General features: G+C 36.0%; 2 protein-coding genes across 2 annotated transcripts; both read left to right on the top strand.

The window, feature by feature from the left end:
- Nucleotides 1-653: 653 nt before the first annotated feature.
- LOC142358575 (uncharacterized) lies at nt 654-14,926 on the top strand. The gene is made up of 2 exons (XM_075409991.1): nt 654-1,055; nt 13,298-14,926. Exons 1-2 carry the CDS (start codon nt 746-748, stop codon nt 14,260-14,262), a joined length of 1,275 nt encoding a protein of 424 aa, XP_075266106.1. The 5' UTR covers nt 654-745; the 3' UTR covers nt 14,263-14,926.
- Nucleotides 14,927-15,007: 81 nt separating this feature from the next.
- Nucleotides 15,008-15,785, top strand: LOC142358576 (glucosamine 6-phosphate N-acetyltransferase-like). The gene has a single exon (XM_075409992.1). It carries the CDS (start codon nt 15,030-15,032, stop codon nt 15,552-15,554), a length of 525 nt encoding a protein of 174 aa, XP_075266107.1. The 5' UTR covers nt 15,008-15,029; the 3' UTR covers nt 15,555-15,785.
- The last annotated feature ends 2,405 nt before the right edge of the window (nt 15,786-18,190 follow it).

Below are 18,190 nucleotides of genomic sequence, written 5' to 3'. Positions count from 1 at the left end.
CTCGTCTCATCTCGCTGTGAATCATATCCTATTTGTATCATTTCAGCTCTCTTGTCTTGAAACTAATTAATCAGAGCGTCTGTTGTTATACAAATCTGTTGAAGTAATGTGCCTTGATAGCTATGAAATTTCTGATCTAATTTTTGCGGTTTGTATTGTTGTGTCGTGTGTATATAGATGCAAATTTTGCGTTGAGCTTGAAAGAACAGAAGTTAACAGATGAAAATTACCGTAGACTGTTCGTAGTCGACAGCTGTATCTTGACCTATAAATTTAATGCGCTTGAATCTATCGCTTGTATGTCTGGTTAATCGGTTGTTTGTTTTGGGTTATTGTGTACGCCTTTTCGTTTACATTTATGGAAAGTTTTTCAAGAGCAGGGGGTTATACACGGGTAGCCGTGGTCGCTTATGAATAAGATTCTCCCCCGAGTCTCCGCCACACCTCGGAGCACTTTCACAAAAATGTTCATCTTGGGTTCAAAATTACAATGTACATGTTTAGAGTTATACTTTTACCATACCCGACACCCCTTTCAATTTCAGCTAAATGAGTTAAGCTATGTTTTTCTATGTTTCGTTGTTGGTCTCAAACAACTTTAGTAGCATAATTTACGCAATATGAAGTGAGTTTCAACGCTTTGCAGTGATGGTTTTTTCATGTTTTCTTTCAGATATGATATTTTTGGTAACAACTTTGTTATAAAATACTAGTATTGTTATGGCCATTTATCTCGTCTGCTAATATGTCAGAACTACAAAGCGACGAGGACAACGAATCTATTGCTGAAACTTCACCCGAAGAAATTGATCCTGTGTTGAAGTTGGGCCACCAAGGCAGCTCCGAAAACAGTAATACAGGCACAACTGAGAATGATCAAGAGGAAGTGAAGGAATCGTCGAAAGAAGTGAGACTGAGGGATAATGTTGATATTGGTCGTCGTCCTAATGTCAGAAACGAACAGCAACCTGCACCCAGGACACGCAGTAGATCTCGGACCAGAATTTCAAGCAAGAAGAGTCATGCAGAGTTGGATGAAGGTCCTATCTCTCAAGGTAATGTTTCATTGCTATCATTCCATCAAATAGTCAAGTTAATTTGAACAAATGATTACCTTTGTCGATTGCTGAAGCGGCACAAATTGTAATCTCTAAGGTCGAGAATTTGTTGATGCTTTGTCGAGCAAGAAGACGCTGTGATGTAAGTTTCAATTTTCGTTGAAATATGACGAGATAGAAATTAATTTGGGTACGTCATGCACGTTATTTTGTTCTAAAAGAATTTCCTTTAAATTTTGTTCAGACCCTACTTGATGGAGGGAGGAACTATATGCTTAACTGTTTTTTTGTTCAGTCAATTTTGGCCGAACGATATATTTGACATAGAAAGACACGAATGCTATCATTAAAAGCCCATCGATCGGAAAATATGTAGTTGAAAAGATTTAACTGAATTTGCTCTTTCTCCAGGAGTTATTGAAGTATAAATTTTTGCGAATATTAGGTTATTTTCAGTTGTTTGATCACTTTTGCCAAGATATGTTGAAATTGTTTATAATAGTAATATTGCTTTTACATGTAGAGTCAAGTAAGGTTTGCTGATCGGTTTGATCTGACTACTTGGCTAAAATGATGCCTGAATTTTAGAAAATTCAAAAGCTTTTCTTGAAAATGGCACTAAATGCTTTCTTAGTCTATTTCAAATTCGCCCGAAGTGCAGACCTTACAACTTGGTTCTCAAGTATGGACGCCGTTTCTCAAGTATGGACGCCTCTACGCGGCAGAACTACGAGCGGGCGACCGCTCCCAGGATCCATACACATTGTACACAGCCTGCAAGAAACAGGTTTTTGCGGCGGGATCAGACAAGCCCTGTCTCTCTTTTCCCTAGTATGCATTTGACTGGGAAACACATATTTGCCCCGCTTCTTTCACCTCATCCTCGGCGACGTTGAAACAAACCCCGGCCGAACGCCCTGTGCTATTTGTCACCGTAGCAACTGGAATCAATACGGCGTCTGTGCGACCGCGGAGATCGGTACACCTGAATTGCACCAACTCACAGTCCATAGAGCAATGGAACAACAAGTTTGACTGTAAGCGCTGCTCTTGGTGCAAGACAATAGAAGTAATTACAAGGCAAAGTTTCCCCACTCACAACACAGACCTCAATATTCTCCAACTGAATTGTCATGGTCTCAAACAAAAACTAGACAACATCATAGACCGGATGCAGAAAAATAACATCTAAATAGCTGCCATCCAGGAGACCAACCTCAATGAAAAATCCAACCTCAAAAGCCCACCTGGTTACTGCATAATCCAGGAAAATAGGCCCAAAGAAAGATGCAAAGGTGGAAGGGTAGCTTTTATCAATAAAGACACAATTCTGTTTCAAGAACTTAACCTCAAGACTTCTGACAAACAAGAAGTCCAAGTCATAGAACTCGTAGGTGGAAAGAACAACAAACTAGTGAACACCTATATACCACCTTCGTCTAGATGTGATGCAGGATAGAAGACATCAATCAGTAAACTACTTGTTAGAAGACTGCATTATTGTCAGCAACTTCAATGCTCATAGCCCTCTATGGCACTCAAATTTACCGAAGACACAAGAGGTAACAATATTGCAAGTTAAATAGACCTCTCTGATCATGTAGTACTCAACAGAAAAAGCCAGCACAATGTAACTGAATCTTGTTAAATCTCCCCGGACATCAGTCCCGCCAGCTCAAGCTTAGCAATGAACATCGACTGGCGCTCGGAGTACGCATTAGGCTCAGACCATTTACCAATAGTTCTATCCATCACTTGTGACCTCATCACTCATACAGCACCACAAAGAACTTTCATTAACTTCTGCAAAGCTGACTGGGCAAGTTTTAAAGACAACATTGAATTAGAATTGAAAAAAAACAAAGGCCAAGAAATGTCTACCACGCGGAAAAGACCTTAAGGTAAGCCATAACTGAAGCGGCTGGCAGGTATATCCCACAAGGAAGAATTAAAACAGTGATTATAAATTTTCCCGGCGAAGCAGTGAAGCTTTCTGAAAAGAGTTGATATTCATAGAAGACATCCAGGGGACCCCAAAATAACGCAACTAAACATTGAAATGAGATTTTTCAATTCATAAGCGCAAAAAGTGGATGGAGTTTGTACAAACACTCACTCACAGAGGTAACTGCTCTAAGTTCTGGAGCACAGTGAAAGAAGTTTCTTTAAGTGACGATAAACCACCTGCAAATAGAGCCATTTACTTTGACGCTTAGAAAACTACTCACCATGATCCAGGGAAATGCGCCAAGCAGTTTAACCAACATTACACTCCACACCCCAAGAAAAATGAAAAACAGTAAAGAAGTACTCTAAGGACAATAAGAAAATTGGAAATAGAGTAACAGTGTTTAAGTGTAACAGTGAAAGAAGCTATGAGACACAAAGAAAAGAAAGACGCTGGGACCAGATAGAATAGCGCCAATCCACTTACACCATCTAGAGCCCATCTCACTGACACTATAAAACTTTCTGTAAACAGTGCAAAAATCCCGAACATCTGAGAAGTTGGCCGGTTTATACCCCTACACAAGCCGGGAAAACCGATAGACGAATCTAAAAGGTTCGGACCAATTGCACTCCTCCCTCTCATTGCAAAACCATCAGAAAACTACTGAGTGACTTTTTAGATTGTTTACTAAAAAGATCAGCATGGCTTTAGACCTACCTGAGCACTCTACAACAACAGCTCTCAACCTTGTCAACAACAACGTTCAAAAATGCCTTAATCAAAAGAAACCAGGAAACCGTGCTCTATTAGTGGCCTTAGACCTCACATCCGCTTTGGACACGATTGATCACAATCTACCACTAGGAGGCATACTCGAGCTACTGAAAAACGCTAAACGATGGTTCGCTTCAAACTTACCAGGCAGGTTTTATGTAGAATATAATAATAAACATCAAAGTGGAGAAGTCAAACAGGGTGTCCCCCAAGGTGGTGTATTATCGCCAATGCTCTTCAACATCTACATGAGCAAGCTGCCTCTACTCCCGAAAGATATAAACATCACGTCTTACGCTGATTATTTAACTGTAACTACATCTCACCCACAGGTTGAAAAATTACGTGATTTCATAACTTCATACCTAAATACCTTACGCGACTGGCTCGAATCAAGAAAACTTAAGTTACCTGCTAAAAAATCAAGTGCAACTGTGTTCAAAACCTAGAGCAAGGAGGCCAAGCTTGACCCACACCCCACTATCAACAATTCACCAATACCAGTAAAGTCAAAGTAGTGGGTGTTACCTTTGATATTATGCTCAATTTTAGATTACATGTAAGAAGCACCAAAGAGAAATTACAAAAGAGCAATGACATACTGAAAAGATTTCTGGTAGCGACTGGGGAGATGCACGATGCACAAAAGAGACACTCTCAGAGTATTACAAAGCTATTGGTCGAAGCGTCCTGAACTACGGTGCACCCATTTGAGCTTCCACAATTAGCAATGCAAACTGGAACCATCTGCAAACGCAACAAAACATTGCTTTTCGCACAATTACGGGCTGTGTAAAAATGTCTGACATCAATGACTTACACAATGAGGGTGAAATGCTGTCTGTCAAAGATCACACTGAAATGTTAACAGAGCAGTTCCTAGCTGCCAGAGCCACCGTGCTGATCGTGAAACAACGTTTTCAACCAGTCTTCGTCCCACGAGGCCGACACTAATTGATATTTAAAGGGAGCGCATGAAGAAACACACAAACAATAAAGAGCAATTAAATCGCAAAGAAGACAAAAATGCTCTCAAAAGTAACCACCGACACACGGTCCATACTCAGTTGAACAGACAGCAAGCGACTAGTTACACCTCCCCCAAGATAGCAGAACAGACGGTGCCGCGAATTGCACGTATCGGACTACCGCAACTGAGAACTGGATACTGCCCCCTGCTTAACTTTTACTTGAGTAGGATCTGTAACAATGGTGATGACCGCTGTCCCAAATGTGATGTAGCACCACATGACGTAAACCACATTTTCAACTGCAGTAAGAATACCACGGACCTGTAATTAATTGACTTGTGGGAAAGACCAGTAGAGGTAGCAAAACGGCTGAACTTAATTCCATCAGTCTCACACGACCACACTGCACAGAATAACCCGCATTCCTTGCCCCTTTCCCCTGATGTTGACGATGCCCCTCCTGGTCCCCCTAACCCGGGGACCGCATGACATTCACCACGCGCGTAGATGCAGGAAGGTCACCGCACCACAAGCGAGTTCTGGATAGGCAGTCACACTTCGTTGGATGTGCTTTGAATTGTGAGAAATTGGTGGTAAATCAAATTTTCCGTTTTTAGAGAATTTTATATTACGTGTGGCAATTTTAAATCCTTTCTAGCTGTTCGCTATTTTTTCAAGTCCTGAAACAGCTCAATGGATAGCTAATTAGCTTTACTTAATCTTTGCTGTGTTTTTTCTTGTTGTTTTCATATTCTATCTGTCTTCATGTTTTTTTTTTTCAAAAATATTAAACTTTTGAGCTTTGCCAGTATTAGTTAATAGTTTTCTTGTCTTCAAATTTAGTATATTTTGAATTTTCTTGCAACCACTGACTGTTTCATTTCTTGCGACCACTGACTTTTTCAATTTCATTGACTTCTACTGCTTTACAGTTGAAATTCGTGTCCATGAAGTCATATCTTCTTCTAGGTCAATTGCGTGAGTTACCTCACTAAAAAATGACTTCTGAACTCACTTATTAAACTTTTACTAGTGAAAGATCATTAGTGTTCATCTACGTAGTGCCAAACGTATGTGCCCTTAACTTTGAGTGTTAGAGTCTTGATTTTTTTATTCCAAATTTTATTTTGAAAAAACTCTTAGGGTTTTTTCCTTATAGAACGTATGTGTCATAAACATGACAGTCTGAATCCAACCCAAAAAGTCTAGCGGTCTATTAAAGGACTGGTGGTCAATCTGTCTGTCTTATTTCTTTAGTCGTTTCAATTCCATGGAATGCCAGAAGCGTCTATCGCGGCTATTTTCCGGCAATATGCCGTCTACGTTTTGTCTGATTTGTCACAGTAAAGACAAGTCCTATCAAATTTCTAATTCGGCTATCATCATCCAATTATTTGTCTAAAAGGCAGAAGTTTTAACGCTCATGGAACCCTTAATGGTACAGGCATCACCAATAACTGAATGACTCATCATCAGTTTTTTTTGTTTATCGTTTTTATCAGGATTTGCTTTGTTGACTATCGTTGTGTTTTGTTGTTTGCTTCGTTAACTAGCGCGGCTTTTTTGTCATATTGTATGAATGGGGCGTCAGGAATTGTCCTGTTTTTTTAGTTCTTTGACTTCCTCGATATTTGTTACGATCTTGTGGAATGAAAAATATTTTTATTGGTATTTTTTGTCACTGGATTGTCTTTTGAAATCCTTTCATTTGAACTCAATCAACTTTTAAATTAAAAAGAATGAATTATTCTTTAATAATTCAAAATGTGCTTATATTTGCTTTCAACCATTAAATTATCATTGCTTATCCCGTTTAAAATTTTTAATTGCTCTTGAACGATAGCAATTACTGTAAACGTGTTGGTCTTTTTTATGCAAATTTTTTGCTTGACTGTTTTTGCGGCTTTCTTCCAGAACATTAGTTTTTCTCAAGTAACTTTTTCACGCTTTCGTTCTTTTTTGAGTGATCTCTATTGTACTCCGAAGTAAATCTTGTTGCTTAAAAAATCGATTTCACCATAACAAAAAGAAGGGCGTGATAGCTGAGTGGGCAGGGCTTCTGGATAGGGATCGGGTGGTCCATGGTTCGAAACCCGTCGTGGTTTTTTTTACCCATAAAGATTTTTATATAGGCTACAGCCCATGAATTAAATTGCCTCGCTTATCGTTCAGGAGCAGTTTTTCCGACATTAGTCGGTTCATGTTTATTTGTATGGAACAATCGGTGCCACGTACATTCCCTCACAATTTGTCGTTAATTGGGGGATCAAATGGATGACACTGTATTTTTTCAATCGGACAAAATAATGCAGACAATTGCGAACAGCTGTGCCTGTCACGCTTTGTGTGATGTAATCAGCAAAAAAGTCACTTTCACCAGATTCTTAGATTTTCTATGTATTACTTTTCTTGTTCCAACCTTTTTAAAGAACATGTAAGGAACTATTTTGCAGACTGACTTTTCTGCGGTCGAAATCGGAAAATTTTACGCATTCCAGAATGATAAGAGCGGACAAAATAATGCAAACATTTGCGAACAGCTGTGCCTGTCACGCATTGTGTGACGTAATCTGCAAAAAAAAGTCACTTTCACCAGATTCTTAGATTTTCTATGTATTACTTTTCTTGTTCCAACCTTTTCAAAGAAAATGTAAGGAACTATTTTGCAGACTAACTTTATTCTGCGGCAGAAATCGAAAAATTTTAAGCATTCCAGAGAGATAAGAGTTGTCCCATTAGAAATTTTATTAAGTGTAGAATTCGAATCCAAATTTTTAAAAAAATTACAATTCGCCCTACCCCCTCTCCTCTCTCTATCTCTCTTTTCTCTCTCTCTCTCTCTCTATCTATCTATCTCTCTCTCTCTCTCTCTCTCTCTCTCTCTCTCTCTTTCGCTCGCTCTCTCTCTCTCTCTCTCTCTCTCTCTCTCTCCTGCACTGCATAAACATAACCGGACTCCAGAAAAAAACAATGGCCGCTGTATCAACTGTTGTTTTTTGTGCTTTTTCTAAAAAAGCTACTCTACTCGATAAAGACCACCATGCCTCATGTACATTTTGTTCGAGGAGGTTTTTGTGGTATAGATTTTTTTGTGGTAAATGTATTGATAATTGGTAACATTACAAAAAGTTGTGGTAAATTTTACATTTTTTCCAAATTTTCTTTGTTTTTCTTTGAGTTTAATGGGCGTCCTACTAAGCTGGAACATATTTTGCTGATCGTTATTTTGATCTCAGCAGCAGCAGTAGTTATATTAATAGACTTCAACTGCCCAAAATATGGATTTTGAACAACACGCCAGAAATGTCTTTGCAAATGGTACAAAACAGAGTAAAATAATATTAAGCTATAATTTCTTATGAAATTTTAACACAATAGATTTTAAAAAGCATCAGTAACCAGAACTCTAAGCATGTTTCAAACAAAAATATGCGTTTTCTTAAATGTTTTTTGACACTTTTATTTTTTTGATCTCTTTATTACAAGATATTTTCCTATTAGCGTAAAAGTTTTGTGCAGCCTTTGTTGTAGCAATTAAGTAAAGAAAAAGTTTGTTTTGAAGAAATTGTTTTTGAAAAAGTGAAAATCAGTTTTTTAAAATCTTTTTTATCTCTTTATCTCTTCTCGGGCCTCGAGGAATCAAAAAGATATATCAGAGCGGAATTAAATCTTCTCCAGTTGCAAGGAGAGCAGGAACTTACGGTTAGATTTATTTTTTTTGAAAATTTGTCAGTGTTCGTTTTTTTCATTTTTGACAAATTTTGATTCTTGACGTTGGTCACAGTTCATAAAATATAACACTTGCGCATTTCAAATTTTCCCTTAGAAATCGTGTTGGAACTATTTGTATTGTAAATGGCAACTTATTAAAACTGATTTTTTTATTTGAAAAAATTATCATTTTTAAAATTTCAGGGTTGAATAAATTTTTGTGTGGTCTTGTGGTGTTATTTTTGAACATAAGAGATAACTAGTTCTTTATCTTCATCTATTTATTTCACTAAAGTTCAGCCGTTGACCTTTTAAGAAGAGTCAATGGGTGAATTTTAATGAAATAGTTGAAGATAAAGAACTAGTTATCTCAAAAAGCACAACACAAGTTCACGATACTAAAAATAAAATAAAATGTTGAAACAATTTGTCTCGCATTTTTATTTTTGATAAAAAATTCAAATTAAGACTTTTAATTTCAGGATACTGAAATTTTGAGCTATTCAAACTAGAATTATCTGCAAACTCCATTGAAGCCAAAACTATGCAACACAGTTTTGACAGAAATCCAAAGTTCTTTGAAAAATTGAGTATAATTTTCAGAAATGGATTTTCAAAAAAATGGCAACGATGGATGTGGGTGATATTGATTGTATTAATATTATAATTACACGATATAGTATGATGCAAATCCAACAACTTGAGTTATTTTTCCCTTTCAAGCGGGCTCAAAGCTGAAGAAACATTAGAGGCTATGACAAGCTTCAATTATAAGAACTCAGACCAATGAGATATTGGAATGTGGCTCTTAGAATTAAGTTTACTAAAATCTGAACACATTGTTCAGTAACCTAATCATGCAGAAGATATAATACAAAATGAAGAAAAACTGAAAAAAAGTATAGAAAATAACTAATTTAATGTACCAATGGTGCAATTTAATTGGACCCATGTAAAGCGGAGAAGACCTTTCAAGTTTCAATAGTTTTAAATGGAAAAGAATGCAACGCATCATAAATCACACTATATTCCGCAAATATTGCACAAAATTTTCCACAATCAACCAACAGAAAATATTCGACAAATTTTCTGAATGGACTATTGTTTATTATGCTGTTTTTTTTTAAATGACATTCCTTATTTCACCTTTTTTCGGATTCACTTTTAGCACTCTTTCGTGGGTTATGTTGGAACTCTGTGCCACGCTTTGACTCACACGAGCCGTCTTTGTTCTGCGGTTGTTACAATAACGATCAGTGAATTCAGAGTCAGGGCAATAAGTCATTAGTTTTAATGTCCGACAAATCACTTTTAACTGTAGGTTAAGAACCATTGAATGAGCTTACAGATAACAAGGAGGCTCTGTAATGTGCGTTCGCACATTAAGTTCCGACCCCGCTCATCTACATTTTTCACTTAATTGTCTACCAAATGAGGAAGAGATAAGAAAATTAACATATCAACATATCGTTCAACAGACTACTAAAAGAATAAAACAATCTACTCTAGAGGGTCTATGAGACCTTTGGCTACCATAATATGACTACCAGGAAAGACGGGAATAAAAATCAAGTTGTTACAAATATTAATTACGACCAAAACTTGTCCATTTTTTGAAAACCATTAATAACCAAATCAAAGGGGCATCAGATAAATTTTGTAATAAGAAAATTAACCGGTACTTTTTGGAACAAAATATGGGACTTTTCTTCAATGCGACTTGGCAACAAGTCGACTAGAAATGAGCAAAAGCGGCAAAAGTTTATCAAAACATTGCTTTTTTTTAAAAAAAAAGTCTTAAATTCGAACTGATTAGAACCATTACGAATCAAATGAAATCATTGAGAGAGTCTTTTATACCTCAATAGAGAGCGACTGAGGCCTTTCATTATCCAGGATATGTCATACGACTACGAAAAGAACGACAAACACAGGCAAAACTATGCACGAAAACGATGTCACCCCAATCAATTAAATATTAAGGTGATCACTAAAAACAATTAAAATCTTCGTTTGCATTTTTTGCAGGTGACAAAATTTGTCAGTCAAATGACGCCCATTATTGTGATACTGTGAAAAGAAAACAAAAACCTACAAAAAAAGGGGCAAATTTGCAAAAATCACAAATTGGTTTTATGAAAACTGGTTGTTCCAAGAAGAAAGAACATTTGAGGAAAATAAAAACGTTATGAAGAGCAAATTGCATTTCAAAAAATAAATGACGTGAATTGTATATAGAGATGCTTAGCTACAATTTAACAGAAGTAAAATTGGCAGATCTCAAAAATCTGTCTTTTTTTTTAATTAAAAACAAATATTTTCAAAATTTATAGCCAACAGAAGCTTTCGACTAAGAGAGTAGACAGTTTGTCTTGCAACTACTCGGAAAACTAATTGCGACATTGTTTTTAAGTAGACTAAATCATAAGACTAAAATAAAAATTAAATACAAGCTGAACTAATAAGTTTCAAAAACAACTTTACGAAACCACAGTTTTGAAGCCATTAAATTTATAAGATATTAACCACGAGAATATAACATCTTCATTTGCGTCTCCTTTGATGATCATAACATCTTTTTGTAAGACGACTATCACAAGATGACAACAAGAACCACAAAAAATGAAAAGTATCTTAACTCCATATTAACCACGAGAATATAACATCTTCATTTGCGTCTCCTTTGATAATCATAACATCTTTTTGTAAGACGACTATCACAAGATGACAAAAAGAACCACAAAAAATGAAATGTATCTTAACTCCACAAAACTTCTGAAACAAATTGTCTAAGCCCTGAAGACATCATTTAAAAAGTTTAAACAACATAAAAATTTTTGTTTGATTCAACAAAACATCAAAAAGAGCTCTAAATAATGAGGTTAATTTACAAAAATGGTACAAGATTGTAAAAACGAAAAAAAATACGCAAACCAGAACAAAAAGGGATAAGTTGAAGAATACTATTACTCTGTTTTTTTAGAAATTTATTTCGAAAGTCAAAACAGCCATAAGTTTTTTTTTACCGATATCAATTATTTAAGTTCAATGGTTAATCTCTAGTTGTCCACTGAGACCTTTAATTACACAATATTTGGCATATGACAACAAAAATTAACAGCAAATAAAGGAAAAAAAACGCTATCAATTTCTGCAAGTGAACGGTGTCGCAGCCCTTCAAACCATATGTTATAAAAACAAAAATTATGTTCAGATTCAAATGTTGTAAAGCTTTTTTCTTTTAGATTGTTAAATAATGCGACAATTTACAAAAGAAACAAAAAGAACAGCAAAAATGGGCAATTATGCACAAAAATCAGAAATTTTTGTATAAAAACTCGTAGTACCAAAAACAAGAAAACCTCCTGAAAAAACAATCGGCCATAAAACTAGTTTTTATTCTATAGGAAGGAAAAGTTTACCTGTATTTTTTGAGAATAAGCAAAATGTTGACTAAAATAATATAAAAAATTGACAAGTTCCAAAATATCACAGAAATTTCCTTAAAACAAATACATTCAATTACATATACATTAGGTAACAACCGAATGAATAGAAAAGGTTCACTTGCACCTGTTGAGGACGAAATTTAGGTGTTTGAGTGGTCAAACTTGAGAATCAGACTGCCAAAAGAATAACAATTGAAGGCAAAAGACAAGATTTCAGTTAAATTTTACCAAAACTTTTCCTCAAAGCCATAAAAACCCTTTGGTTCTTTGAAAAGGAACTGTATCTACATTTGGCCTCAAATTTACGTAAATTGGAGTTGTCATTAACGGAGCCGTGAAAAAATATTGTCAGTAATTAACATTAAAAGAACGAAAGCAAAATATTTTGAAAAAAGGCAGCAGCATCAAAATAAAAACCAAAAGGTCTCTGATTCTTAGAGTCCGTGATATTATTGAACCTCTCACTGATTTTGTCGCGCGTCCTGCAAAACGACCAAGTGTTCCAATTATTTGCGAATTAGACCAATTGTTGAGTGGAATTCTTCAGATATTGAAAAAAAAAGATGCATTTTGTATAATTATTGAGGTAAATCTGCAAAAAACGGCAAAGTTTTAATTCCAGGAGACTTTCATACGGCGCCTAATTGCAACTAGCGCTCTTTTTGGGATTAGGGAGTCTGTGTTAAGGTTTCTAGGTCACTTAGTCTGGCAAACTTTAGCAAAGTGGACCAAAAAGCAGATTTTGTGCCATTTTTGATGTAAAAAGTTTGAATTTGAAAATTTGTAAAAAGTTTGAATTTGAAATAACAAAACTCTGCCGTTAAAAATTTTAACTTATTTTGAATTATATTAGCGAAATTGTGCCAATTTTTAGCAAAAATTACTGAAAATGTGAACAAAAACAGTCGAATGTTCAGAAAACTTTAAACCTCGATAACTGCCTGTAAAACACGAAAATCGAAAATCTTTCTAATTCCGTATTCTACGCTGGACGGGCTTTTTAATGATACCACTCACAATTCTCTACGATGAATATATCGGTCGGCCAAATTTGACTGAACAAAATAAACCCAGTTGAGTATATAGTTCCTCCCTCCCCACTAAAGTGGGGGTCGGAACAATTAATTATAAGTTTGAAGTTTCAGCGCAACAATCGTCTAATGACGTTGTAAAAATGATTATCATGCCATAATGCACAGGTGGACTTACGCAAACAAGGGCTTGGTTTTTTGTTTTAAGCAGAAGATACATTAGCGTTTTGAAGAGAACCTGGTTTTTAGTGGTAGTCCAATTGACTTCTCGTCCTGTTGAAGCGCCCTCTCCTGTGATTTCCAATTTTACTTGTAAAGTGGCTTGGTAAACCATTTGTTGAACGGATTTTAGCTTCTGTTGGTGGAAAAAACAGGCAACATCGAACAGTATTAGACTCGCCAGAACCCTCAACTGATGTGAGATCTTCAGATTCTTCAGAAGCGAGGCGGGAAAGTGACACCGAAGATCATTCTAATCATTTCGAAAGAACAGGAACTCTGAATTCGGCAAACGGAAGCTCTACAGAGGGAACTAAATATGGCGATACTGAACCACAATACGTGCGGAAGAGTCGACAGATTGCCGAACGACAAGAGAAAGATGATGAAAACATTAACTACAATTGCCATAATTTCACCGCAATTATCATTGTTTTATTGCTCATTATATTATTTGCTGTGCTTATTACTTGGCCTGCTGAGGTGGAAAAGCCAAAATTGCTCAGCTCGATTGCAAAGTTGTATCCAATTCATAATACTGAGGAGGTTTTTCGACTATTGCGAGGTTTGAAATCAAGTTATCTGATTGGCGATGAACTTCTGGTGCTAACTTTTGCAGGATACCTACCACAAAACTTACCCGAGAAACGCCGACGTCAACAATTGAAGTTTCGCAAGTTCAAAATTGACGTCATGAAGTCATTTTTGAACAATTCTATCGAAAAGGAACTCAGAGCCGTATTCGCTGAAAGCAGAATGAATTCGGTCGAATTAGAAAATGAAATTGAGAGAATCAGGAGGAAATCATGTCCGAAGTTGATTTGGATAGAAGATGTTTTGAGTTTGAAGAACGAATCGCTACAGTTGTTGCGAAAGTATACTGATAAGACGAATCTGGATGCCGAGACAAACACTCTTGTCGTGCTATCTTTCGATCTCTATGAGGAGGATTCGGGATATTCGGCAGACCCGACTGATGTGATGAGGAGGGCGTTTAAAACTGAGATGATATTTGATGAGATTGAACCATTCTTAGCCCGGGTTGCTGAGAATGTCATTGAGTACAAACCTGTTGAAATAAATGAAGCAGAACTGTAGTGTTATTTACATGTGTTTCATTTTGACAACATTTAGAGTGAATTACTTATTCTTGGCTTATAATGATTTTATCATTATATTATACTTATCTGAATACATTAAACTGATATCAAAGTAAACAACCAAAAACGGAAAAAATCGGAAAGTATCAATGCAAGGTTGGTATATGATTTTTGGGGTTTAATACGTGTGCAAGCCACTCAAATGGGTAATTTTGATGCAAAGCTACCCTAGAGGTTCAACCATGGTCGAATTTGTCAAATATGCAGATGATTATGTATATGTGCATGTGCGTAACAGTCAATGAAAGGAATATTGGAGTAAGCTACACGATACCACTTTTATAAATTTGACAAGTTCTGAACGTTCAGAACGTTTCCGGCCATCAAGTCGGACTACGTTTTGATAAACCTTGTCAATCATATCTAATCTTGGCCTATTGGTCGTGTTGTGTTCATAACTGCTGGCTCAATTATTTGTTACATGCATTCATATATGTTGAACATGAATCGGTTGTCATATTTAATTTTGTTCATAGTCTAAACATTTGGTGCTATTAATTTAATTAATTCTAAACATCGCTTTAAATCCAGTACCGTGTTTTCTTTCTGAGTTTCAATTTCGTTTTCTTTTCGAGGGTTAGAATACAATTTTCCTTGAGTGAGTTATATTAACCAAAAAGCAGTTGAAGATTGACATCATCGCAGAACCAGCTTAAGTTGTTATATACGTGGCTCTCTGAACAGTTGGATACTTTCAGACATATCATGGACCAGGAAAGTGCAATATACGATCCAAAGATTCTCCACGAATGCACACCTCACATTGAAGAGTTAGAGTCCCTTGCAAAGAACTTCCAACTTCGACCCTTGGAGCCCAGCGACTTTGCAAAAGGCTACTGTGAGCTTCTAAAGCAATTGACATCAGTCGGCGAAATCACATACGACCAATTTTTGCAACAGTTTAACTCGATGAAAGCTTCCAAAGACTCGTACTTAATCACAGTTGTTGAAGATTTAACCGAGAAACGAATAGTAGGAACAACAACTGTTGTGACTGAGCTCAAATTTATTCACAATGTGGGTAAAAGAGCTCGGATTGAAGATGTAGTCGTTGACCAATCATATCGTGGAAAAGGACTGGCAAAGGTTTTAGTCAAAACTGCCATCGAGATCGCTGCTTATGTGGGTGCTTACAAACTATCGTTAGAATGCACGGATGATTTGATTCCATTTTATACCAAATGTGGTTTAAGTACTAACAAAAATCATTATATGGAGATGCGCTTTTAACAGATTTCTATTTCTGACTATATCGGTTATGTTGACCACGGTTGCGGAATTTACACGTACTGATATACGCGTGCCTTGATTGGATCTTCTGGTTATTAACCACAAATCTAGACTCTGGTTCTGATTCACGAAAAATATTGGGCAACGATGTATGGGAAGTCACGAACTGTACTAATGAAAAACAGCAGATTTGATCTAAAAATAATTGACATAGTTAAATATTAGAAAGAAGCGTTTTTAAGTGTACTTGAATGCCGTCCAAAATAGGTACAATTTGTGCGCACCAAAGTTTACGTTTGTTTTAGATTTGACCGAGCGAAAGAGGGCATTTCAAAAAAGGGCGGAGGTGTAATGCTGCATATACCAAAAATCTTTTCCACAAAATTGAGAAAGGATCTAATTAAGTTCCCAGTTGACTTTGAAAGCATATGGGCAGAAATAAAAGTAAAAAACCGGAAAACTCAAAACACAATCTTACTTAATGTCACTTATTCTCGCAACAAAAACAAAACGGACATCTTTCTGGAACAATTGGCTACAAACATTGATAATGCAATAGTCAAAGGTCATAATATAATACTCATGGGTGATTACAACATTAATTATCTGAACTCAAGGGAAAAGGAGAAGTTAGACTCAATTTTATTACCATACCATCTAGAAATACAAAATAAAACTGAGGCAACTCGTATTTGCAAGGCGGGCAAGACTGCAACGTTAATCGATTACTTTATTTCCGATATTTACGTCAAAAAAACCATTGTGTGCGACACTCCAATTCTATCTGATCATTTTGCCCTGTGTACTATACTGAAAGAAGAAACAAACCCATTGAAACTGGTGGAGAAGAAAAAAATCTATGACCGAAATACATATAAAAAGAAAAATTCCTTGATGATTTGAAAAAACAAACTGGTCTGTCATATACCAACAAAATAATGCAAATGAAATGCTTAAATCTTTCACCAAAATTTTCACTAGAGTACTGCAAAAACACGCGTCACTAAAAAATGTGTTCATCAGAAACGACAAATCATGCTTTGCTCGTTCACAAACTTGGTTGAAAGAGAAAAACAAAGAATTACAAAAAGAGTGTGACTCTAGTTTAAAATCGAAAAATTTCAAAACCTTCTCCGAATTGAAACAGAAATTGTTCTGCTCATCTAACAGTGATTTCAATAAATTCTATCAGTCATTAGTTATGTCATCTAATAATAGCAGAAAACGTTGGAACCTCATGAATGAATTAAGAAACTCAACTAGAACAAGAAGCCATATCTACAGTTTAAAAAATGTCTTCAATGATTGTCACCGAGCACAAAAAAATTGCAAACCTTCTTAATTACAGGTTTTCACAGCTAGGAAAGTTTATATTACAAGATGAAACTTGCGAAAATATCGAAGACTTTGCGGGTAGATCAGCCAAAACTTTTTCGATTAGATGTATTACAGAATTTGAATGCTTACAGTGCATTAAGAAGCTCAATAGAAACAAACCACAGGGACCCTCAGCGCTACCCCCTGGGCCTTAAAAGATGCGGTTTCTGTAGTCAATAAACATCTATGTTTCATTATAAATGAATGCATAAACAACTCTACCTTCCCTGAAATTCTAAAAACCGCTGATGTAACACCAATTTTTAAAAAGAACGACCCCGAGGAACCAGACAATTACAGACCAATATCAATAAACCTTGCATTTCAAAAGTTATTGAAATCTTAAAGAGCAACTGACAGAGTACTTACAAAAAAACAAACTACTAAGTCGCTCTCAATACGGATTTAGGAAGAAACATTCTACAACTGACGATCTCGTTTACACTACTGAATTTATAAGACATAAAACAGATCAAAACAAAATTGTAGCTGCTGCCATTCTAGACCTTTCAAAAGCATTTGACTCAATAAACCATGTTGTCCTTTTAAAAAAGCTAGGAAGCTTAGGTGTTGACTCTAAAACCATAAAACTAATAGAAAGTTTCATCTCGGAGAGAAAACAAAGAGTTCTGATTAATAACGTAAATTCAGATGAGATTACACTAGAACGTGGTGTGCCTCAGGGGACAGTGCTTGGTCCTCTATTGTTTAATATTTATATTAACGATCTGCGAGATCAAATTGATAAAAACTGCGAGGTGTTACAGTATGCAGATGATACATTACTCCTTGCTTCCGCTCCTATACAACGAGAGTGCAAAACAATTATAGAAAAAAATGTAATTTTGCTGACCAAGTATTTCACAAGTCTAAAACTACAATTGAATCCATCAAAAACTGAATTCAAACTATTCAGCCGCAACAGAAATTTCAGAGTCCAAAAGCGTCAAGTATCTTGGGGTACATATTGACAAAAACCTCAGTTTCCAAGACAAAGTGAAGCATCTTTTAAAGAAAATGGCGGGTGGAATTAAAACAATTTATACACTCCGTAATCGGATACCAACGTTTCTAATGAAAACGGTTCTGAACGCATTTGTTATCAGCCATCTACACTATTCATTACTGTTAATTAAATCAATAGACAAAAATTTGCTTATATCGCTTGAAAAGCAACTAAATGGGGCCATTCGTGCTTGTTACTCTAGAAATAGAATGGACTCAACAAAAGATCTCAAGATAAAGCATTCTGTTCTCCC

This window comes from Convolutriloba macropyga, chromosome 2 (assembly GCF_964194025.1).
Source record: "Convolutriloba macropyga chromosome 2, txConMacr16.3, whole genome shotgun sequence".
Classification (NCBI taxonomy): Eukaryota; Metazoa; Xenacoelomorpha; order Acoela; family Convolutidae; genus Convolutriloba; species Convolutriloba macropyga.
This window is presented reverse-complemented; position numbering and strand designations above follow the sequence as displayed.

Coding starts and splice junctions, on each gene's coding strand:
- LOC142358576 (XM_075409992.1), top strand. CDS start 15,030: ATGGACCAGGAAAGTGCAATATACGATCCAAAGATTCTCCACGAATGC.
- LOC142358575 (XM_075409991.1), top strand. CDS start 746: ATGTCAGAACTACAAAGCGACGAGGACAACGAATCTATTGCTGAAACT. Junction 1,056..13,297: donor TGAAGGTCCTATCTCTCAAG/GTAATGTTTCAT, acceptor AACGGATTTTAG/CTTCTGTTGGTGGAAAAAAC.